The 23520-nt window shown below is 54.1% G+C and overlaps 2 protein-coding genes across 3 annotated transcripts in view; one reads left to right on the top strand and one right to left on the bottom strand.

Annotated features, from left to right (window-relative positions):
- Nucleotides 1-13671: 13671 nt before the first annotated feature.
- On the top strand, nt 13672-19068 carry IL15RA (interleukin 15 receptor subunit alpha). The gene is made up of 5 exons (XM_062579053.1): nt 13672-13799; nt 15903-16097; nt 16189-16296; nt 17449-17515; nt 19044-19068. The coding sequence occupies exons 1-5, from the start codon at nt 13727-13729 to the stop codon at nt 19066-19068; spliced, it is 468 nt and encodes a 155-aa protein (XP_062435037.1). The 5' UTR covers nt 13672-13726.
- The window catches only part of FBH1 (F-box DNA helicase 1), a 29339-nt gene continuing 24761 nt past the window's right edge, over nt 18943-23520 (bottom strand). For both annotated transcript variants that reach the window (XM_062580037.1, XM_062580028.1), the window contains 3 exons: nt 23095-23201; nt 20726-20860; nt 18943-19677 (listed from right to left, as the gene is read on the bottom strand). In XM_062580037.1, the coding sequence (XP_062436021.1) occupies nt 19558-19677; nt 20726-20860; nt 23095-23201 (362 nt within the window). In that variant the 3' untranslated portion in view covers nt 18943-19557. The remainder of the gene's footprint in view (nt 19678-20725; nt 20861-23094; nt 23202-23520) is intronic.

Genomic DNA, 23520 nt, shown 5'->3' on the forward strand with positions numbered 1-23520 from the left:
GGCTCTCGAAAAGCGAGGAGAGGCGCAGGGGCTGCCGCCGCGGGCCCTGGGGCTCGGCCTGCCGCTCGCCCGGCTCTGGGCCTGGAACGAAGCAGAGAGGGGAAAGGCGGGAGCTGCGCGGGGCATCGCGCCTCGGCACGCCCCGTGTCTGGGGCGGCTTGTGAGGTTGTCTGCGCTAATCCTCATTTCCCTTCTGGTGCTAGCTCTGGCAAACAGCGTTTTACAGAGTCCCGAGTGCTTTTCTGGCTGGGATCGTAGTGAAGCAACACCTCCTGCTGCAAAGCAGCCGTGCTGAGCAGAAGTGAGGTGAAACAGAGATCTTCACTTAAAAAATAACAAAAAAAAATAAAATAAAAGCTCGACTCTCACAGTGTGAGGATTGCTCAGAGTTCATGCAGGGACCATCTCATGTGGGTATTTGCACCTGACCCCAGGCCAGCTGCAAAAAAACTCGCTTCTACCTTGGGCACTTCTGAGCTTTCTGAGCTTTTGCCACTCAGAGGTGCTGGCTGCCGCTTCCCGCACAGCCTCTCGCTTCATAGGTGGGAGATTCAAGCAGTGAGAAATGGAGATGCAGAGTACTCAGCAGGTATTATACGCAAGCATTACTGACTGCTACTTTCCAGAGTATTCAGGTGCCTAATGCTGGGATCACGGGGAGGAGAGTTAGTGCAACCCCAAGGTTTGGGCTGTTGCTGCCAACGGGCAGATGGAGCAGGGAAATCCTGCCAAGTCTCTGGTTAGCACCACTCGTGAGTCAGGTGCTCTCCTCTCACTGCAAAATCCCTGCTGTTGCCTGTGGCTGCAGCTCCTTCACAGGAGGAGGTCCTTGGAGGGACTCACCCTGGCAGCACACTGCTGGCAGCGCACAAAGATGCCCTGCGGGGCCTGAGCAAGTGAATGTTTCAGTGGTTCTTCTGCCGAGATGAAAGGGTGATCCCTAATGCCTGCTCACTTCGAGCAGGAGGCCAGGAGGTGCCTCCGTTTAGGATGAGCTCAGCAGTAAGGGTTTCTTCAAGCTGCTCTGCCAAAGACAGCCTTGCTAACTTGCTACACCCTCATATGAGGAACATTCAGGTCATTTCACTCAGTGCTCCTACAGACCCTCATTTCCATCAGAGGATTCCTTGCTCTTGGTTACCTTCAAAGACCTCACCTTTGGCCAGGAGTCCAGCTGCTGCTCTTGGTACATAATTATGTAAGAGGAGAAGCTCTTCTTGGAAGTACTGAGACAATGGATCAGCTCTTGGGTTTGGAGATGAAGCAGTATGGAGCAGGGAGCTTGGCATTTATGGAGGAGAGGAACAGGAGGGGGAGGACCGTACTGAGAATTACAGAGGATGGGGGGTCTCCAACAAGTGCTATAGGAAGGTCTGGATGCTAATTAATTTGATATAAATTAGGGGAACAAGCTGAGAGGAGGCAGCAACCCTGCTTGTCCTGCTGCAACCCTGTGTGCCTGAGAGGTATCTTTACTCACCACCTTTACCAACCTTAATGATCCCAGCTTTGCAGTAGGTGCTGGATGTCTTCAGCCCATCCTTCCCTCCCCTTCTCAGGGGACAGTAAATTCCTACCTGGCTTAGGGAGGGCTTGATAGCAGAGCTGTGGATATTGCCTTTTCATTTGCTTCTCAGCATAGCTTTTTGAGAACCGTCCTTCTGCCTCAAAATCGCTGTCCCTGGAGAACCTAAGGTGTGAAATGAAAACTAGACTCAGTAAAGCAGCTGGAGATCTCAGGGATAGCTCTGTTACTTGGCTATAGCTCTGAATGTTTTTTAGCAGTGGTAACTTGTGCTAAGACAAAAATGAGCAGGCCCTTTCCTAGGTCAGGCAGAAGAAGGTAAGTGGATATTGCGGGGCCTTAGGCCTTTGACAGGCTGGGTCTACAGCAGACTCTGAGACACCGCTGGCAATCCTGAGTACCGAAAAGGCTCCGCAGCTTAGATTTAGGAGCTGGAGGAGATGCTCAGCACAACCCACCTGGGCATCATTATAAGACAGGGACTAGCTGGCAGGGTGGCCAGGAGCATGGACAGCACAGAGGGAATGAGAAGCTGCAGAAATACTTGGGGTAAAACATACGTGCAGGCTTGTTCTTTCTTACCAATTGAAACTATACTAGGATCTTAATCACCACTGAAAAATACTCAAAAAGCTTACTTTTCTCCTTGTGTTTAGAAGGGGCAAATCACAGCTTTGGTACCTGCGCCGGATCTTAGTGTCAGATTGAAGTTACAGTTCAAGGTTCACGCCTGTGCTCTAGCAGAGATTATGTAGGAAAGGAAAGCGGTTCAAATACACCTGAACAAAAGACGTTTCCCAGCCACTTCCACAGGAAAAGCTGCCTTTGGCTTTGTCGGCTCCTGCTGCTGTGTCTTCTGCAAGGGAAAGTGAATCTGACTCCTGGGAGCTGTCCTCTGTAAGAGAATGGAAAATTAAACCAAAGTAGATGTGCATTATTACTGTGCTGGGTTTAAAACATCCACCTTAACGCAAGAGAGAAATTCCTGGTGCTTGTTCAGGGTAACCTAAACAGGTTTTGTATCAGGAATGAGGAAGTTTGGATGACTGTGGTGTGTCTGTGAGAAGTAAAAGCAAATTCAGTAACTTCTAAAGAAGGGAAGCAATGGAGGCCAGACATGCAAAGCTGTGTGGCAGTCACGTATACAGTCCTAATGCAAACAAGTGTGTTCTCCAAAACCACCGTATGAAGCCAGCTGAGACATGTAATTCAGTATTATTTACTGTAAGTATAATTGAGTTGCTCTTGGTGGTGTTCTGGTTTGCTTTTTGAATATTGTCGTTTCTGTTTGCTGGCACAAAGACTGAAGTTCAGCTTAAAAGAAAAAACTAAAGTTGGTGTGATTCCACAGCACTGATGGTGGGACTCATCACACCTAACTTCAACTGCCTAAAAGTTAGGCATCTAACTCCTGCAGGAGAAGAAGGCATTAGGCTCTGTTTTGACTGTAACCCCTTCAGCAGCAGCACAAATTCTGTTGCTTGTTTTTAACCTGGATGTGTTTTCGTCTGCACGTGGCCAGAACAGGCAGCTGAGCTGCCCGGCTGTGGCTATGGCACAAGGGTGAAGGCAAAGAGCAAAGATGGGGCAGCAGCACTGAAGTCTGTCAGGCTTCAACCCTGCAGATAGCCTGGACTAAAGCCTCAGTCCCTCGTATCGTTTCTTGTTATGTTTAATACAGCGTAACTGAAGAGCGCACCCAAAAGGCCGATCCTCTTTCCACCCGTGGCTGTCTGCGCCAGGTGATTCCCTTGGGTAGCGGAGCTAAGGGACTGGCTCATTGATCAACGGGACGTGGACCCCGTGAGTAGTTTGATTTCTGTCAGACCATTGACATGATCTGCATCACCCCAAAGCCACACAATTACTGAGCTGACGTTTAGCGTCTCCCTCCCAGCTCACTCAACGTTACTGCCTTCCTCAGAGCTGAGCCTTTGGGATCTCTCCAGCCTTCAGCAAACCTTCTTGATAGCTTAGAAATGAAACTCATTAGTTGTGTGTTGATGAATTGTGATGTATTTTACCGTTCCAAATTGCTCTTTGGTGAAAAGTGCCATGGGGGTAGACTTCAAGTTAGGAAGGGGATTGTTCGTTGTGATCAGTGCTGTCTTGTCTTCATTGAACACTGAAGATCGGACCATGAGTGCCATGCATCTTCTGCAGTTATTGAGGTGGTTCTGAAATGCGTCGTTGGTGAACGGCATAAAGTATCTCTGCTGTACAGGACGAAAGGGAGAGCTGAATTAGAAGGGCCATTTCCATATATCCATCTTACAGCTGCAGAAGGAGGAGAACTGCCAACCTGCACCAACTCTGGGTTGCCTGGGCCTAGTCTTTGCTGAGGGAACTTCCTGGAGAGACTCCAGTCACTAGCAGAAGTGCAGAGAATGTAAGAAAAAGAACTTGAATATTGCAATATTTCCTCACTCCAGTGGTTTCCAGCTGGAGGCTGAAGCTGTTGAATCTAACAGGCACTGATGTCTCTCTCGTGCATTTGTGTAGCTCATGTTTGAACCTATGTTTATCTATGACAGCTGTTCTTCAGAGAAAACTGTGTAAGGGCTTAGCCTGCGTGTGTGCTCCAGCCTGCCTGCTGCAGAGTAGATTTATTTTGGAGAAGCATCCCTTCATGCTTCATTACGTTGGTGCAATGACTTCCCCTGGGTGGCAGAGCAGTGAGGTTGATCGTGGGATCTCCAGACATCAGTGTAGGCTGCTACCACCTGAGATAAAGAAAAAAATGCCCCTTCCTGAGGGCAGTGACAGCGTGGGACCCAGCTAACAGGAATGCTTTCCAACACCTTCCTCCAGGACTGGTGTGCAAGCCCATTTGCTTTTGAAGGAAACATTTCCAAGAGAAACAGCGGTAACAGCTTTCTAGTGCTGGGGTTTAATGCACTGGTGTAGGCAGCGTGTTTGCTACCAAAGGAAACAACGGTCCCTTCACTTACCAGGTAAGGAGCATCGGAATATGCTTTTTTCTCTTCCATGTTGGCTGCCTCCAGCTATGAAATGAAAGCAGTGTGGTCCATTAACAGGCATGGAAGCCAAAGCCCGCATGCTGCTAAATGCAGCAGCACTGATCTCTGCAGCCACTTCAGCAGGTAGAGTAGACTGAGCTGATAAAACCTTAAAGCATGGGTCTATCTATGAGTAGTTTAAAATAGTTAAATTATGAACAATCACTTAAATAAAAAAATAACAGGCCAACCGGCTGCTTATGACTCATGCTTCCGTTGCCTAATATGTGTAAAACCTACCTGTTGATAGGTGTATTACTAGAGTTGTTATTAAAGTCTCTAAAGTGGCTGCTAAGTATTTATTAGCCAATAATAAACTATTCATAAATAGAAAACTTTACATGTACCCCAACTTTCTTTTCAAAGTTGGACTTCTCTTAACTTTTTACTGACTCCATTAATGGAGATCTTTATTTTGTCACAGTTACCAACTTTGCCTGCTTATAATACCATCTCCTTCACAAAAGATTTTTCACAATCAGGGACATTATAAAAAAACTCTTGTTTTTGTATTGCATGTGTATTTATATTTAACTGAGGTATGAACCACTGAGGTACACCCCGTTCTGAGTCAGACTGTTTAGTAGTACACACAGTAATTTTGGATAAGACCCAAAGAATGGAGTAGCCACTTCTGAAATGTCATACTCAACTATTCAAATTGGAGTAGGGCTGACAATGGAGATTATTTCTTCTTGAAAAGGAGTGCCAGGAGAATAAGTTCAATTGAAGATAGCTGTTTACCAATAAGAAAAAGTCTAGAGTGATGGATGAATTAAGTCAGTGATTTTTTTCCCCATACATTGCAGAATGTGCGTGAAGAAAACAATCTAAAGATTGGCGTGAAAGCCACAAAGTTACTTCATGTATCTGTTAGTCCTTGTTTTTCCATATTTTCATATTTTTGGCTGACCTATGCATCTCTGACCCAGGGAACTGACTGTACATATGTAAAGCATGAAGAATGACTTGTTGTGCTGTAAAATAAACAGTATCACTAAAAGGCTCGAATACCATCTCAGATAACTTGCAAAATGAATCGGAAACTCCTTTCCCAGCAGAAGCTGCAGTACAGTTCACAGTTGTTCTACCAAGTGGAAGGTGCTGACTGTGTTTGGAAAGCTGGCTGCATTTAAGAAGTTAAGTCATTTAGGCTTTTTGGAGGTTTAGGAAACCTCACTAAGCAGCATACACCTTCAAACATTTAGTGCCTGTGAGGGATGTGGGGATGGCATTGTAGTAAACTCTCCTTCCCTTCCTTGGCATGGCCTTCTCCAACCTGGCAAGCAAGATGCAGCGGTCCGTGTGAACGCTGACCAGCCCCAGCGTGGCGTTGCCTGTCCAGATGCAGAAGTGGGATGGCAGGGAGAGCCAGGGCTTTGCCCTCACTGTGCTGGAGGCAGTGGCAGCGGCTTTGGGCTAGAACCATGGGGCCACCAGCATTCCCACCGGCGCCCACCTCTGTGACGCCGCAGGTGCTTCACCGGATGCCGCGTCAGCAAGGACAGAGCTACGGCAAGCATGAACATGGACATAAGACAAAGGACTTGGGTGGCCCTTTGCCAGCAGGGCAGGATTAATCTTGAATGGTGTCACTGAGTTGGGCACCTAGTCTGGACTTCATTTCCAAGGGAAAGAAGAATATCATTTCAGAGAGCAAGTTACCACAAGTGTCTTGGGACAGGCTCACTTGGGTTCAGGGATCCATGCCAGACCTGTCTACAGTAATCAAAGCATTGCACCATCAATAGTTTTGAAGATCCCAGCTTGCTTGCTGATTGGGTCTGAGGGTTTTACACACCTCCAAAGTTGTTTTTGCCCCCCCCTCCCCTTAAGCAGGCTTATGCCAGCAAAAAAGCTTTTGGTTACAGAAGCATTTCAAGGGCTACTTCTTTATAAAGAAGCAAGTGGATCCCTGAGACCTGCAAGTTTATTCCAGGGTAGATGGGAATAGAACAGAGGGGCAAAAGGAGCAGGATTGAGAAGGAAGTAAAGGCTCATAGAAAAGTTAGGGAGAGGGATTGGAAAAAAAAAGCAGGTAGATCTCATTTGTTACACCTCTAAAAGAAGAAATGGAGAGGCACAACAACAAACGGGAGAGTGGAGAGTTTCCACTGCTTTACTTATCTTCTAGAGATGTGGAAATATCTCACCGAACACAGCTTGGGTGAGAGACTTTGCTGCGTCTCCCCACATTTTGTCCTCTGGCAGCTTATAACTCTGTCCTGCTTCCCATCCCAACATGTAAAAGAAATGAATGACCATTTTGAGGAAAGGGCTCATTGACCAAGGAAGAGGAGAGAAGACAGCTCTGAAATTGAAAAGAAAGATAAGAGGTTTAAAGAAATAAGAGACCAGAAAGATCTTATGCAGATCCTGAATGTAGGGAGAGACTGGTACCTGGCTCCATAGCAGAGCTGAGAAGCCAGAAGACAATTTGCAAAATTGTGAGCAGGTGGTTGGTCTCCAAGCCTTTGAGACTGGGCACCTCGAGTGGCACCACCCTGAGCATGTTGAAACAAAAAAGGCATATATTTCAGAACTGTTTATCTGTCTAAACACAAACATGGGTTGTTCCTCCATGTCTTTGACATGGCCACTATTCAGATGGAGAATGGTAACTCTGGTTTCTGTTGAGGAAAGGATGAATAGAAAGTAACGAGGGCTGAGTAATGCCTTCAGGCTCCCAGAGGAGGAAGATCTTCCTATATGCTGGTGATTTCTGCTATTAACTTACTGCCTATCTGGCAGCCTGGAGTGTTTTGCAAGCCCAGACATCTGCTGTGAATTGCTGTTGTGTAACCATGGTCAGACTGTTGAGACCATGAGATCTGTGCTATTTGGATGGAATCATCAGGAGTCGTGGTTGGGAGCTTCACTTGCAGCAGGCAGTTATGAACCAACTGATTTGCCCAAGATCATCCCTCCCAATTGCCTTCAGTAGGCTGAAGACTTGGTTGAGTTGCCATGCACAGGTGTCTGTTGTCATTTAAGGTGCCCTATGGTTTCAAGACAGCCTTGTGCGGCTGGAAGACATGTCAAAGGACCTATGGGAGACCCATGCCATCTGGAGCAGCATCTGGAGACTAAGCAAACACCTAAAATGACACTAGGCAGCTGTGTGTGGGCTACTAAACTGTAACAGTGACATCTCTCCTAACCTTAGGGATGAAGTGGGGATATCACTGGTGTTGCCATGCAGGTATTTATTTTGGAGCAAACTTTAGATTCTGTTGACCGTATTGAGTAGGGACTCATTTCAGTTGTCTTCATACCGGCAGATTGTACCACGTGCGATCTGCTAGTGTGCCAGCATACCAACATGGAGCTGAAAGATCGGACGTAGACATGCAGAAAACCCATGCCCATTTGGAGCAGCAGTTGGACATCAAGCAGGAGTATCTGGTGCAGCTAAAGTGGTGCTATGGGCTTATATTTAGGCACTTAAACTGAGCATTGAACCTCAAATGGCTGTGGGAGGCATCTGGAGCGGCAACCCATGCATTTAGACTGCTTCTTCATAGGGAAAGGGAGTAGCTGTTGAGCTGGCACTGGAGTGTTTTGCCTTTCAATGAAATAAGCTTTTATGTACCAAAGTTACTTTTGAAAATGATATGTATGTGCTTTATATTGAGCAGAGAATCATCTGAATAACTTTAAAAATCTGAGCAGAGTGTATTTCAGGCGTCTCTGTATTTTCAGACATCTCAGTGCTTGTAGAAACCTGTTCTTAGAGACCTCACATCTTGGTAATTCATCATTTCTTGTTAATATTATCACCTATTACTAGTAGAAGTTTCTATTTCCGTTGTTTCTTGTAAAAGCTTGCTTTCCAGTACCTTGCTGTTCCTCATCTGCATTCCCAACCCTTCTCCTCTTCCCTTCCTCATCACTGCTAGCAAACACTGCTCTGTCATGGAGACCCCAATTTCTGCCAGACCTTCACCCCATATTCTGCACTGAAATTTTGCTGCTTCTGGCCTCTCTCCAGAGCCAACAGCCCTCCTTTTCTTTGTATCCCCTCAGTTGAATTCTTATTTAGGCCCTCACCGTCTTCTGCCTTGACTACTACACTGTCACCTCCATCACACCTTCCAGGAGGACACATCCAAAATACAGTTAGAAAAGCCATATCTCGTGTCCCCCTTTTCTTGTGTCAAGGTCCCCTTGCAACACTTCCTCTCTCGCATCAAATGAATGTTTTTCATCCCAGCTTCCATAGCTCTCTCTCCATTCACTTCTTATGATGCTGAATATTATCCATCAGTACCCTCAGCCTTATTTTCCCATTTGCCAGTGTCTTACAAACCACTTTTGATGCCTTCTTCATGTGGTCCCTGGATACTGTAAGGTGCTTCCAAGCTCACCTGCTAGGCCGGCTGCCTATGAAGGATCTTAAAAATAAATGCAGTTCTGCTGTTCCTCTTTGCCACAGATCTTTGTTCTCTATTTTTTCTTTTCTAACATCCACTTGAATATCTAGAAAGCATCTAGCAGACCAAGGCTGCTAAGTTACCAGTAACGCTACATTTCTGTTAAAACCTTCCTGCTCAGAGCACTGCTTCTAAGACCAGGAAGAAAAAAGGGCAAAAAGGAGTTTCTGGACCCCTCCATGAGGTTTTGGATGAAAGACAAGAAGGGAAGTGTCCTCGGTGTGTCTGACAAGTCCCCAAGGGCAGGTTCAGGGTAGTACGATGGGTTGGTCTCAAGAAATTAGAGTGGTTTAAACCTTTGAAGCCTGTCTCATATTTTGGATGAAAATTTATTAATAGTTTTTTCCACAGACAACATAGCAAAGTGGCTGGTTGGTTTGGGGTCTGTGGGGAACTCCTGGCTCTAAGGACTTCTGTGTCCAACAACATGCCATGTAACATGGACTTCATTTTCTGAACTTACCACTCTCATTTCTGCTTGATGTGCTATGAGACCTTCTCTCAGTACTGCTCCTTGGAAACGTACTTTCTCATTGTCTTCTTCAAGGTCTTCAGAGATGTTTCCCCCTATCTTCGACCATACAAATCACTGTTCTCTTCATTCCCTTCAACTCACACCATATGTAAAACGGGATGACTGGTACCGCCTGTTAGTTCTCAGGCTGAATAAATCCAAAGGGAACAGGCTTGCTTTTCAATCAGGTAATTAGCTCAGAGAGATTATATTCAATATTTCTGATTCTACTTGTTCACACAAACCAGCAGAGGCAAATGCAGAATAATCCATGTTGCTTGAGGAGGAAGACTGAATTGCTGTCAGGGGATTTGGACTGCTTTACTTGGACTACTTTAACTTAAGTAGTTAAATATGATATAACTGTCTAAATTCCCTGATACTGTGCTGTTTTTTGCCGTATTTTCCATAGAAACATCCAGATGTTGTCTGCCTGGGCCAATGTGCCGCAGCTGCAGATGACTCCTTCTCAGCAGCATGAGTACATGTGACAAGCAGGGCTCCTTGCACTCTGTAGCCACCTTAGCAACCCCCTGAGCCATCTGCTTTTGCTTTGTGAATGAAGATAGAAGAAGATCGATCTTGGCCGGTAAGTCTAAAGCCAAGGAATGAATATTGGAGCAAAAGTGATGGGCAGAGACATTTTTACTTCTGTTCTGTCACCATGGAGGATGCTGCTGGCTGAAGTAAAGAGGTGGTATTACCACAAAAATAGTATGTTATGGGAGAGAGGAAAAGACGACCACCATCTCTCTGGGTTTTTAGATAGTGTTAATATTGAGGGGAGAAAACAGACTGGGTCTTCTCAGGAGAGAAGTGGGCTCCAGGTAGCTCTTTGCCTGTAGGAACCACCTGGCAGGACTCGCCTCGTCCAGAGGAGATCCTGACTCCATCGTCTCTACTGCCTGCATGCAACGGTGCAAGAAAACAGGGTTCGAAAGGGTGGTTTCAAGCCAGCTCACGAGCCAGCCTCCACACCAACTGAACGCTGGCCAGCTGGTGGAACAGAGGAGAAGGCTTTCTCTGCACAATTCGCTCAGAAATGGTGACTGCAAATAGATGTCCCTTCTTCTCTGTCTCCTTGCAAATATGCTGTTATCCACAATTGCCGAGAGAGGCAAAAGCTCAGATGGGATACTGGCATTTTTGCCAAACTGTGCGTTGTCTTTCTTTATGCTCATGCTAAAGCTCTGCTAGTTTAGACATGAGAGCGTTTGAAGTCCTCACGGATAACCTCTAGTTTAGTGTTGTTTTTTCCTCCTCTGTCAAGGAGTTACTGAAATACACAACTGGGTCTGCTGATAGATTTTAGGTGTGAGATTCAGTCACCACAGAGCTCACCATCGAGCCTCCTCGCACCGCTGACGGAGGTGAAAGTGCTTCTGGCCGGGTGTCACTGAACACAAAACAGCTGAATTGTATCAAAAAAATAAAATAAAAGCTTTTCTTTTTCCCTACTGACCGCAAGGGAGTTGAGGGCAACTGGTTCCGGTGGGGATGTTGTCAGTGTGCAAAGCTGGGTGAGATGTGTCCTCCTGCATTAGCAGTCAATGACTTCTTGAACTAATAACGGTGTGTAGCAAGTGCTGGCACCCGCTCAAACTTCTTTGGCAACAAACTCCCCACGTGGGAACCTGCGGGTAAGAGAGGAAATCTGTGCATGAGAGTGGTGTGGAGTAACTCTCATAGCCGCAGGGAGGGGTTTTAGCCCTTGCTCAAGAATATAGGCAAAGAACCTGAAAAGTTGTAACAAATAAAGGTGAGGTACTCTGAGAAGTAATACCGGAGTCAGGCTTTCCTTTGGTGTGTCTAGTAAAAACCCAGAATGTACGTGCAGGAGCATGTCCCCGTGTCTGGGGACAACCCCCTGTCCTTGCGTTTTATTGAAAGCTCAAAAAAATTACGGGTATGGATAGTTTGCAAGACTGAGCTCTTTACTGTTATGAATAACTTCTTTCCTACCACAAAGTATTTTGATATAATTTTTCTAAAGTGGTTACTCCATGTCACAGATTTCAGGTTTTTTCCTCCATCTTTATCTATCTTGCCTATTTATGCTCTAATCACATCTCCATGCAATTTACCTCAAAAGAAGCATCCTCTTTTCTTAAAATTTCATTCGATTATAATTAATGTTAATACAGAGGAAGGCCAGTACTAAGCAATTCGTGCCTCGTGCGTATTTATCTATACATTGCAAATAGCCCCTGGCTTCAAAACAAGACATCTTGCTCCAGAAAGTACAAATTGGTGAAAAGTAAGTCCAGTCTGGAGCTTTTTGGTTTGTTTGTTTTCTTGGAGGGGGAAGAGGTTTCTGGATTTGGGTTTTTTTCTTTTTTTCTTCTTTGCACGCCACTTCTTAGCTTAGCCCTTCCGGGCTAAGACTAAATTCAGGATATCTTCACAATTTTCTGCTTGTCCCTTCTATGTTGGCACCTCGTAACCTCACTCTGGAGGTGCTAGTGCCCAAGAGAATAAATGGGAACAAATGGGAATAAATCCTAGTAGAGAAATGACGCCAGGTGCCGGGTGCTGAGCTCCTTCCAAAATCAACTAGAAATATTTGGGAACCAAAATTCCAGGACAAAATGGGCAGTAAGGGGAAAAAGGACAAAACGTTTCTGCCCAAGAAGAAGTTGGCTCTTTTAGAAGTTCTCTTTAGCCTTTTACCCAACCTTATTTTCTGCTGCTTTCCTGCAGTGTTGACTCTGGTGGCAGTTTTGTATTGTATTTTGGGCTCCCTGGATCCACTCCAAAGCCCCTGACTCCGCTTGGCAGCTTGCGTTTAGCCGTTCCTGGGGATGTGTTTCACCGGTATTTTCCATCCTCGCTTCTCTCTGCAGCGGGAGCTGTTGCGTGGCAAATGCAAGCCTGGGGAGCTTGTGGTTGCCCACCTGAGTTCACCATCTGCTCACTCCCCTTCCGTACATGGGATGAAAATGGGGCAGAAACATGCTGAATGGGAAATTTGTCGCCGTCTGGAGAAAAGTCAGGTCTTAAGCAGGGGAAATAATGACTTCAGAACTGCCTTAGTTTATTCTACCACCCTTATTTAGCTACTATTATGTCTCCAAAACCGTGTAGATGACCTAACCTGGTGCCTAACCAGCAAGGCTGGAGCATGAGCTTTTTTTTTTTACCAGCTTTTCCTGCATCTCACTGCAAGGTTTTCGGAAAGGCGGTGGTGAGGACAGGCAACGCACCCGGCCAGATCGCGGATTGGGACTGGGACCGGGCCAAGGACCAGGAGCAAGACCGGGACCGGGACAAGGACCGGGCCTCCTGTAGTGGTATTTGCTGTTCTTGCTCCGAACCGAAAAGGGAAGCAAGCCCGGTGTGACAGATGCTTATAGAAAGTGCCACGAAATCTTCGTGAGGGCAGGGAAAATACCCGAACCCTTGGAGGGCACGTCGCCTGCCGGGCCGACCCCGTGAGCTTCTCGGGTTGCTAAACCTGGTGTCTCTCAGCCGGGAACTCGGTAGCTGGCATGGAAATAAACCCCCCTTCTCCCCCATTTTTTTTTTTTTTTTTTTTAGAATAAATTTACCTCTTAGTCATTCCGAAGGGTGAAGCACAGTTGTGTCCTCTGGAAATATTGCCAGGAAAGCAAGATGGGGGGAAGCTCTCCGTCAAGCTCTCGCGTGACGGTTGCTGGTGCTTGGCTGCCAGTTTTGGCTTTTCTTTCTTTCTGTAAAATAGAGCTTTGAGAGCAAAATCTTTCGGTTTTCGCCCTGGCTCGTCACGTCCTCGCGGCGCTGGGGCCTCGCGGGCGCTTCGGATTCGGGAATCGCCGACCTGCAGAAAAGCACACAAAAAGGCTCGTTGGGAAGCGGGCGTTCGGGCTCCGGGCGTTTTTCCGACTCCTCTTTGCCCGCTGCGTCCTGCGGCGTCTCTTGCAGGCACGGGCACCGCCGGGTGCCTCGGCCCTGGGGTACTGCACCCCCCCCGGCTACCGCACCCCTTCCCCCCGCTATCGCACCCCCACCCCCCGGGTATTGCCCCCCCCGGGCATTGCCCCCCCCCCCCCCCCCCGCCGGGCCCCGCACCCCTCGGGGTGCACCTCGGCCCCGCATCCCGGCGGGCGGCGGCGCGTCGCTGCCGTTTGCCCGCGCCGAAAGCGAAAGCGAAAGGGGAAGGACGAGGCCGAGCCGGGTCGGGCCGAGCCGAGCCGAGCCGAGCCGGGCCGAGCCGAGCCGAGCCGGGCCAGGCCGAGCCGGCGGCGGCGCGGAGCCCATGGAGCGGCCGCTGCTGCCGCTGCTCTGCGGCGCCGTCGCCCTGCTGCTGCCCTGCGCCGCCGCCGCCGCCGGTAAGCGGGACCCGGCGCGGCTGCCCCCGGGGTGCCCCCATTGCCCCTTGGGGTGCCCGCGCTGCTCCCGGGGTGCCCGCGCTGCTCCCCGGGGTGCCCCCGCTGCTCCCGGGGTGCCCGCGCTGCTCCCCGGGGTGCCCCCGCGGCTCCCGGGGTGCCCCCGCGGCTCCCCAGGTGCCCGCGCTGCTCCCCAGAGTGCCCTCGCTGCCCCTTGGGGTGCCCGCGCTGCCCCTTGGGGTGCCCACACTGCTCCCCGGGGTGCCCGCGCTGCTTCCGGGGTGCCCGCGCTGCCCCTTGGGGTGCCCACGCTGCTCCCCGGGGTGCCCGCGCTGCTCCCGGGGTGCCCGCGCTGCCCCTTGGGGTGTCTGCGCTGCCCCTTGGGGTGCCCGTGCTGCTCCCGGGGTGCCCACACTGCTCCCGGGGTGCCCATGCTGCTCCCCGGGGTGCCCGCGCTGCCCCTTGGGATGGCCGCGCTGCTCCCCGGGGTGCCCATGCTGCTCCCGGGGTGCCCCCGCGGCTCCCCAGGTGCCCGCGCTGCTCCCCAGAGTGCCCTCGCTGCCCCTTGGGGTGCCCACGCTGCTCCCCGGGGTGCCCGCGCTGCTTCCGGGGTGCCCGCGCTGCCCCTTGGGGTGCCCGCGCTGCTCCCGGGGTGCCCCCGCTGCTCCCGGGGTGCCCGCGCTGCCCCTTGGGGTGCCCGCGCTGCTCCCGGGGTGCCCCCGCTGCCCCTTGGGGTGCCCGCGCTGCTCCCGGGGTGCCCACACTGCTCCCGGGGTGCCCGCGCTGCTCCCCGGGGTGCCCATGCTGCTCCCCAGGGTGCCCACGCTGCTCCCCAATGTGCCCGCGCTGCCCTGTTAGGTGCCCCCACTGCTTCCTGGGTGCCCCCGTGGCTCCCCAGGTGCCCGTGCTGCTCTTTGGGGTGCCCCCACTGCTCTTTGGGGTGCCCATGCTGCTCCCCAGGGTGCCCGCGCTGCTCCTTGGGGTGCCCCCACTGCTCCTTGGGGTGCCCCCGCGGCTCCCTGGGTGCCCCCGCTGCTCCCTGGGTGCCCCCGCTGCTCCCTGGGGTGCCCACGCTGCTCCCGGGGTGCCTGTACTGGGGCCAGGGGAGGCTTTTCCCAGGGGCCGGACCCCTCCGCGCCAGCTGGGCAGCGCCACAGGAATCTGGGGATTTTGGCCTTGTGGCTCCAAACAACCTTCGGGAAAGTCCCCAAAAGCCCGGAGCCGTCGCCTTCCCCGGGGAGGGCAATCCGTCGGCGTCCTCGGGGGAGGAGAGCGGGAGATTTTATGGGATTCGCGTGGAATCGCAGGGAAGAAGCCAGGGAAAAAACTCAGGGGCTTTGGTGGGGGCTTGTTGCCAGCGGGCCATTTGGGGCGGAAAAATGGGATTTGGGGGATAGCGTCGCGTGGCCAGAGCGGGAAAGGATGCGCCGATACGGGGCCCGAAAGGAAAACTGAAGCGGCGAGAGACTGAAAATACGCAGGGGAATCGGCCTGCGCGGAGTTACCTGGGGCTGCGGAGCGGCCGATCCCCCGGGAGCTTTACCGGGATCCCGGGGCGGCCACGCGCTCCCGGCCCGGAGCGGGACGGTGGGAAGTGGCGCTCCCGGGTGGAGGGGGGCTCCGTGGGTGCCGCCCCTGGCGTGCTGAACCCGGGACGCGGCGTTGGGGATGTGGTCCCCAGGATGTGATCCCTGGGATGTGGAGTCAGGGATGCAGTGGGGGGATGCGTTGGGGGGGATGCGTCGGGGGGGATGCGTCGGGGGGGATGCGGCGCTGGGGATGCGGCGCCGGGGATGCGTCGGGGGGGATGCGTCGGGGGGGGACACGCGGTGCCGGGGATGCGGCGGTAGTGGTGGGGGGGATGCATCGGAGGGGGATGCGGCAGTGGCAGGGAGATGTGGCAGGGGGATGTGGCTGGGGGGATGCAGGGGGGGAATGCGACGAGGGGATGCAGCGGGGGGGGGATGCAGGGGAGGAATGCAGGGGGGGGATGCAGGGGAGGAATGCAGGGGGGGGATGCAGGGGGGGTGTGGGGAGGGGATGCAGGGGGGGGACGCAGCGGGGCGCATCCCGGCAGCGCTGCCAGCTGCCCGCCGCCGCCCACAGCGCGCTGCAGCCGCCCCCGGCCGGTGCCCAACGCCCGCGTGGAGGCGGCCGACGCGACGGCGCTCGACGGGCACCTGCGCTACGCCTGCGAGCCGGGCTACAAGCGCAGGGCCGGCACGTCGGGCCTGACGCGGTGCCGGCTGCCGCCCGGCGCCGCCGAGCCCGCCTGGAGCCAGCCCACGCTGCAGTGCATCCGTAAGCGCCCGCCGCGCCCCAACAACGCGCCCCAACAGCGCGCCCCAACCTGGCACCGCCGGCGCCTCCCTGCTGCCCTTCCGCCCCGCAGGAGACCCCGCGCTGCCGCCGCTCGCCCCCAGCCCCGAGCCCGCCGCCGGCGGCCCCCCGGCCCCCGCGGGAGCCAGCGCCGAGCCGGCCGCCCCCGCGCAGCCCGCAGGTCGGCCCGCGGCGCCCGGGCCGGGGGTGGGGGGAGAGGGGTGCGGAAAGGAGATTCGGGTGCAGAAGGCAGCTGTCGCTGCAGGAAGTGGAGTCGGGTGCGACAGGGGGGTTTTGGTGCAGCAAGCAGATTAGGAAGGAAAACGTGTTTCCCCCCCCCCCAGGCAAAAAGCAGATTTTAATTCAAAAAGTGCGTTTTGTAGGTGCAAAAAGCACGTTTGGTTGCAAAAGGCACCTTTGGATGCACAGAAAATTAGCAGAATTAGATGCAAAACCAAGCAAAACTGCATGCATGCAAAAAAAAAAAAAAAAAAAAAAAAAAAAGCAGAACTTGATGCAAAAAAGTGTGTTTTGGTGCAAAAAGCCAACTTGGATGGCCAAAGCACATTTGGGGCAAAATTATTTGGACAAAAAAAAACAAAAAACAAAAAGAAACAAACAAACAAAAAAACGTTGTTGGTGCAAAGAGCAGATTGGGCTGCCGAGAAGCACCTGGGGGGTGGAGGGGGACAGTGTGACCCAAGGAGATGTTTGAGGCTGGGGACGGGGGTGCAGGGGTTGCGGCTGCACCATGAAATGGTGATTTGCCAGGGGAGGGAGAAAAAAGAAAAGGAAAAAAAAAGGGGGGGGAGGAAAAAAGAGAGAAAAGGAGAGAAAAAGGAAAAAATGGGGGGGAAGGGGGAAAAAAGGAAAAAATGGGTGGGGAAGGGGGAAAAAAAGGAAAAAAGGTGGAAAAGGGGGGATGGGGAAAAGGGGGAAAAGGCAGAGTGGGGAAAAAAGGAGGAAAAAGGAAAAAAGGGGAAAAATTAAAAAAGGAAAAAGGGGGAAGGAAAAAGAGAAAAAGAGGGAAAAAGAATAAAGGGGGAAGGAAAAAAAGAGAAAAAGAGGGGAGGGAAAAAGGGGGGAGGAAGAAAGGGGGAAGAAAAGGGGGGGAAACGAAAATGGGGGAAAGGGGAAAAAAGGAAAATGGGGGAAGGGAGGGAGGGAAAATGGAAAAAAAAAAAGGTGGGGGAAGGGGGAAAAAAGAGAGGGAAAAAAAAAGGGGGGAAGAAGGGGGGAAAAGGGCAAAACGAATTGCGGGCGGGGCTGCGCCGGGCGCCGCGGGTGAGCCGCCCTCGGCGGCGCCCGTTTACCGTGTGCCCCGTCGGCGCAGTGTCCGCGCCGGCCCTGGCCGTCGCCGTGGGTAAGCGGCGCGGAGCGGCGCGGAGCGGAGCGCGGCGCCTCGGGGCCGCCGGGGCCGGGGCCGCCGCCGGGGCCGGGGCCGGGGCCGCCGTCGGGGCGGCCGCGCTCCCCGCCGCGCCTCTCCCCGCAGGGCTCCCCGCGCTGCTCGCCGCCGCCGCCGCCGCCGCCGCCTGCTGCAGGATGAGGGCGTGAGTGTCGTGTCCCCCCCCCGGCCCGGCCCGGCCCGGCCCGGCCCGGACCCCCCCCCCCGGCCCGGCCCCCCGGCCCCGCCGCCCCTAACCCGCCCCCCCGGTGCAGGCGCGCAGCGCGGCGGGCGCCGGCGGCCGCCCCGGTCGAGGGCGTCGAGCTGCTGCCGCCCGGCGGGGCCGCCCCGGGCTGAGCCGCCGCCGCCGCCCCCGCCGCCCCCGCCGCGGTCCCTCCCCCCTGCCCCGCCGCCGCCGCGGTTCCCCCCGGCCCGGCCCGGCCCGGCCCGGCCCGGCCGAGCGAGCGAGCGGCGCCCCCGCGCCCAGGTGAGGCCGCGGCGCCCCGGGGGGGCTGCGGGTGCCCGAGCCCCGCGGCGCCCGGCGGGGAGATTGGGGGGAGGGGGGGTGTGGGGGTCGGGATGCGAGTGGGGTGCAGGGGTCGGGCCACGGGGTCGGGGCGTGGGGTCGGGTGCAGGAGTTGGGGTGCAGGATCAGGGTGCAGAGTTGGGGTGCAGGATTGGGGTCGGGTGCAGGGGTCAGGGTGAAGGGGTCGGGGTGCAAGATCAGGGCCCAGGGATCAGGGTGCAAGGTTTGGGGTGCAGCCGTTGGGGTGCAGGGTCATGGTGCAGGGGGTTGGCTGGGGTGCTGGGATCAGGGTGCAGGTGTTGGGGTGCAGGGATCAGGGTGTCAGCATCGGGGTGCATGTGTCGGGGTGCCGGGGTCGGACTTGGGGCTGCGGCCCCGGCACCCTCCTGCGCTTCCCGCTCTTGTGCAGCCATTTGCCGATGAGCACCGGAGTGGGACCCCGGCGCGGGACCTCGGCAGGGGATCCTGGCCTGGGACCCCAGTGTGGGACCCCGGTGTGGGACCCCGGCGCAGGACCTCGGGCTGGGACCCCGGCGGGGGTCCCCGGCGCGGGACCTTGGGCTGGGACCCCGGCGGGGGCCTGTGGCGTGGGACCGCGCGGAGGCGCTCCGGGGGCTCTCGCCGTGAGGCCGGGCCGCGCCGGCGCGCCGCGGGAAGCGCTTTCCGCGGGGGCTCAGCCCCGCCGCCCGCCGCTCGCCTCCCCGTCGCCCGCCGGCGCCTCCCTCCAGCCGCTGCCGCTTCGCCCGGGGGCTCCGCTTCGCCCGGGGGCTCCTCGTGTGCGAACTCGCGTCTGGAGCATCGCGCACGGCAGCCGCCCGCGCCCGCGGCTCACCCCGAGCGCCGCCCCGCCGGCTCCGCTTCTACCGCGAGCCTTGGCCGAGGCGACCCAGGGCGACTGCTTAAGGGCAGAAAGAAAATATCGGAGGCTGTTTTTTTTTGTTACCGATTTAATCGCAGCAGTTAAAAAACGAACGCGCTCCGCTTTGCGTGGACTGCGGCTTCTTCCCCTGCGGTGCAGGCTGACGGGGAAGCTGGCCCTCTAAAAACAGCCTCTAGGCAAAGGAAAACAACATCTTTTATTCTAGGAATAAAAGGATGTTTTTTTGAGTACTTCCCGGTGTTGCGTTTCCCCTTTTTTTTCCCTCAGTACAAGAGGGGTTTCACTGAGGTGCAGCTTGGCAGAAAAGGCGGAGACACGTTGGCGGTTTGGTCACTGGAGGTGGCTTCCAGATGGAGGAGGGAACGGAGGGCTGATGCCCCAAAAAGCAGCAGCCCCCTGCTCTACGGCTAATACCGTGCAATTGCCTTAGTGCACGGTCCTGGGCAGCAAGGCAGGGCTACGGCAAGGCTCTCGCGCCTCCTCGAAGAGAGCCTGGAGGGCTCCCCTCGGAGCCGGGCCGCGGTCCTGTCCGAGAGCACCGCTCCGGCAGAGGAGCCGCCTGATCGCGGGGGCAGAGCCTGGCCGCGGCCTCGTCCCGCACCCGGGTCGGCGCCGGGGCGCGGCGAGGGCTCTCGGCGGCCGGAAGGCTTCCTCAGGGAGCGCCAAACTCTTCGTGAGGCGCCGGGGAAAAGATCAGCGGGGCCATGGAGCCAAGACGCTTCCGGGCGCAAGCGCAGCACAGGTAGCCACCTTCATCCCTGCTGCCGTTGCTCTGCAGGGGAAAGAGGGGAAACGGAGACAAGAGTCAGGCTGGAGGAACGCGGCCTCTGCTTCCACCCTCGGGCTGCCCAAGGCGTCGCTGTACCCTCCGATCCAGGGAAGGTAGCGACGCCGCGCCCAAAGCATCTCCTGCCGCCTCGCTCTGCTAGAAGGTCCCTCACGGGCGGTTTGTTTAACAGCTGCAACGGCCTCGTGCAGGCTTTCCTTGGGGTTGCACATCTGGGCAGCTGCTGCCCCCTCCCTTAAACCTGCGTGCAGTGCTCCGAGCACCGGCAGGGATGAGCTCAGCCTGGGAGGAAGGGGGCTGACGCCGAGGAGGACTTGTCTCACTCCGCTTGTCTCATTTAGGGGCATGCATTGCCCATATCTTTGCTCGTGTTGAAGCTATCTGCTCTCCCTCGCCCTAGGGGGAGAGCTCCTCACTGCCAGCGCGAGGAGAGCTTGGCCTTCGCTGCACCTTCCGGGCCAGGAGAAATACCAGAGCCAGAAGGTGAGAGCTGAAGCCACAGTTGGACCCCAAATGCAGACTGCCACCCTCTTGCTAGCTGTCACCCATCGTGGCAGGCAGGCTGAAGTGCCCTCCTGATCCCTAGATGGCTGTTTGATGGCCTCTGCAGCGTGAGACAGAGGTTCTGATGGCAAAAAATGGCATCTGACACAGTAAAAACCCAAACTGCCGCTACGCGAGACCACTGTCTCAAAAGAGAGGTCAAGACTCGAGTGGACCTGCGTGAGCCGCAATGCCACTTTGAACCTCGCAGTCAGGACGTCACCCGCAGTTAGGAGCGGAGGTGAAGGGCTGAGGAGCAGTGGGCAGGTGATCCGGGTAGGGCGCGCTCCCTGCTCACCTCCATTAAGCTTAATGCCAAAGTTTTCACCTCCCCAGCGCGATTGCTAAGAACAGTCGCAGAGCACAGCCAGCCCTCAGCGGGCAGGGGCAGCTTGGGAAGACATCCTGGTTCAGAAAGGGGATCTCAAAGGCCAGGTGGGTATCAGGCAACCACGACAGGCAAGCAGAGAGGAGATCGGAAGGGACGTACGAGAGTCAAAGGTAATTTCTTCACAACTAGACCGGAGCTGGATCGCAGTGTTTGCTGACAGCGTGACACAGAACAAGTGACTGCTGTCCCCTCCTTCACCGCCTCGCTCATCAGCTCCACCCGAAGGAAGTGCTCCTAAGAAGAAGAAGAAGAACAACATTCACAGGGAGCTGAGACGCTGGAAAACTTTTTTTTTTTTTTTTTTAAGTGTAGGAAATGACTTTCATCATAACATTAAAAAACCAAAACAAAACAAAACCCAAGTGACAACCAGAAACCAACAGCAGCTCCTAAGGAAGGAAGTGAAGTAAGAGCTGGCAAACATTGCATACAGAGAAAAGGCAAACTGAGCTAAGAAGTCAGACTCTATGGAAGACAACACACAAAGTGTTTCCTCAACTATTCATCCCGAAGGAAGAGGACATAGCCCACGCTTGGTATGAATTTAGGATTAGGACGAATTCTGTTATCCCTGTAATCCCTTTTGTTTCAGGGAGCTGGTGGATATTGTTGCCAAGCTGCTCTCCATCATCTTTGAGAGGTCATGGAGAACAGGAGAGGTACCCGAGGACTGGAAGAAAGCCAATGTCACTCCAGTCTTCAAGAAGGGCAAGGAGGAGGATCCAGGCAACTCTAGGCCGGTCAGCCTCACCTCCATCCCTGGAAAGGGGATGGAACAGCTCATCCTGAATGTCATCTCTAAGCATGTGGAGGAAAAGAAGGTGATCAGAAGGAGCCAGCAGGGATTCACCAAGGGGAAATCCTGCTTAACCAACCTGATAGCCTTCTAGGATGGAATGACTAGCTGGGTAGATGAGGGGAGAGCAGTGGACGTTGTGTACCTTGACTTCAGCAAGGCTTTGGACACTGTCTCCCATAACATCCTCCTAGATAAGCTCAGGAAGTGTGGGTTAGACGAATGGACAGTGAGGTGGATTGAGAACTGGCTGAAAGGCAGAGCTCAGAGGGTCGTCATCAGTGGCCCAGAGTCTAGTTGGAGGCCTGTGGCTAGTGGCGTCCCCCAGGGCTCAGTACTGGGTCCCATCCTGTTCAACTTCTTCATCAATGACGTGGATGAGGGGACAGAGCGCCTCCTCAGCAAGTTTGCTGATGATCCCAAGCTGGGAGGAGTGGCTGAGACACCTGAGGGCTGTGCTGCCATTCAGAGAGACCTGGCCAGGCTGGAGAGCTGGGCGGAGAGGAACCTCCTGAGGTTCAACAAGAGCACGGGCAGAGTCCTGCACCTAGGGAGGAATAACCCCATGCACCAGTACAGGCTGGGGCTGACCTGCTGGAGAGCAGCTCTGCAGAGAAGGACCTGGGAGTGCTGGTGGATGACAAATTGACCATGAGCCAGCAATGTGCCCTTGTGGCCAAGAAGGCCAACAGTTTCCTGGGGTGCACTGGGAAGAGTGTTGCCAGCAGGTTGAGGGAGGTGATCCTGCCCCTCTCCTCAGCCCTGGGGAGGCCTCATTTCAAGTACTGTGTCCAGTTCTGGGCTCCCCAGTCCAAGAGAGACATGGAGCTACTGGAGAGAGTCCAGTGTAGGGCTACAAAGATGATCCGAGGGCTGGAGCACCTGCCCTACGAGGAACGGCTGCGAGAGCTGGGCCTGCTTAGCCTGGGGAAGAGAAGACTGAGGGGGGATCTGATCAATGTCTACAAGTATCTGAAGGGAGGGTGTCAAGAAGATGGGGCCAGACTCTTTTCAGTGGTGCCCAGCGACAGGACAAGAGGCAACAGGCACAAACTGAAACACAGGAAATTCCATCTGAGTATGAGGGAACTTTTCTGTGAGAGTAACAGAGCACTGGACCAAGTTGCCCAGAGAGGTTGTGGAGTGTCCTTCTCTGGAGATACTCAAAACCCACCTGGATGCAACCCTGTGCAACGTGCTTTAGGTGACCCTGCTTGATCAGGGGGGTTGGACTAGATGATTTCCAGAGGCCCCTTCCAACCTCACCCATTCTGTGATTGTTATAATTCTCTGTCATGCTACTGTCCCTGCCACATGCACCCCCTCCAAATCTTTCAATCCGAGTTGGACAGGTTTTCTAAGCAGACGCTGTCTCTCACACTGCCTTTTTAATTTGGCTGCAAACCATCCTGCCCGAGATGGTCATCCCTTCCACCACTGCCTTGAGTCTTTGAACCCCGATGGGAAGGTGGTGTGACAGGGACTTTACCTTCCCTTGCCGTCTGCTCTACCTCTGGCACGTTCCTGTACCTGCTGAGCAAATGCTGCAGTTGCAGGCAGTGTTGCTCAGAAAAACAACATGTGGTGACGGCTTGTACTGGTAAACTGAAGGCATCAGGGCCCTAAACTGCCCTAGTCAAGGATTTGCTTACCTTGGAGAGATTTTACTCACCTTAGCCAATGCTAAAACACGTTCCAGGGACTTCGACATTAGCAAACACTTCTTTGCACGCGTCACTGCGACGTACAGCAAATTCCATTCATCCTCAGGATACATACCTAAGGAGGAGGAAAGAGCACTGATAGCTTTTAAAAAAACCCAACAATGAACAACTCTGCAGTTCTTCCAGGGCTTCTCCTAGTGCTTTTGCAAGGACTCCTGGTGCTTCTTTGTGTGAGCCTTGGCTTATAGAGCTGCACGGCTGTGCAGCACCAGTCCTGGGTTCTGCTGTACAGTTCCTGATACCAGTAGCTTCAGTGTAATTTCACGTTTTCCTTCAAGGTGAAGGCAGGACTCTGCAAGCCCAGGGAAGCAGCTCGCTGTCATGTGTTTTCCCATCTCCCAGACACGGCCTCAGCACTGGAGGAGTTTCTCAGA

The sequence above is a fragment of the Rhea pennata genome, chromosome 1 (assembly GCF_028389875.1).
Source record: "Rhea pennata isolate bPtePen1 chromosome 1, bPtePen1.pri, whole genome shotgun sequence".
NCBI lineage: Eukaryota > Metazoa > Chordata > Aves > Rheiformes > Rheidae > Rhea > Rhea pennata.

Excerpts from the sequence above, each read along its gene's own strand:
- IL15RA (XM_062579053.1), top strand. The coding sequence starts at position 13,727 with ATGGAGCGGCCGCTGCTGCCGCTGCTCTGCGGCGCCGTCGCCCTGCTG. Across the intron at positions 13,800-15,902 it reads CTGCGCCGCCGCCGCCGCCG|CGCGCTGCAGCCGCCCCCGG; the intron begins GTAAGCGGGACC and ends CGCCGCCCACAG. Across the intron at positions 16,297-17,448 it reads CGCCCCCGCGCAGCCCGCAG|TGTCCGCGCCGGCCCTGGCC; the intron begins GTCGGCCCGCGG and ends CCGTCGGCGCAG.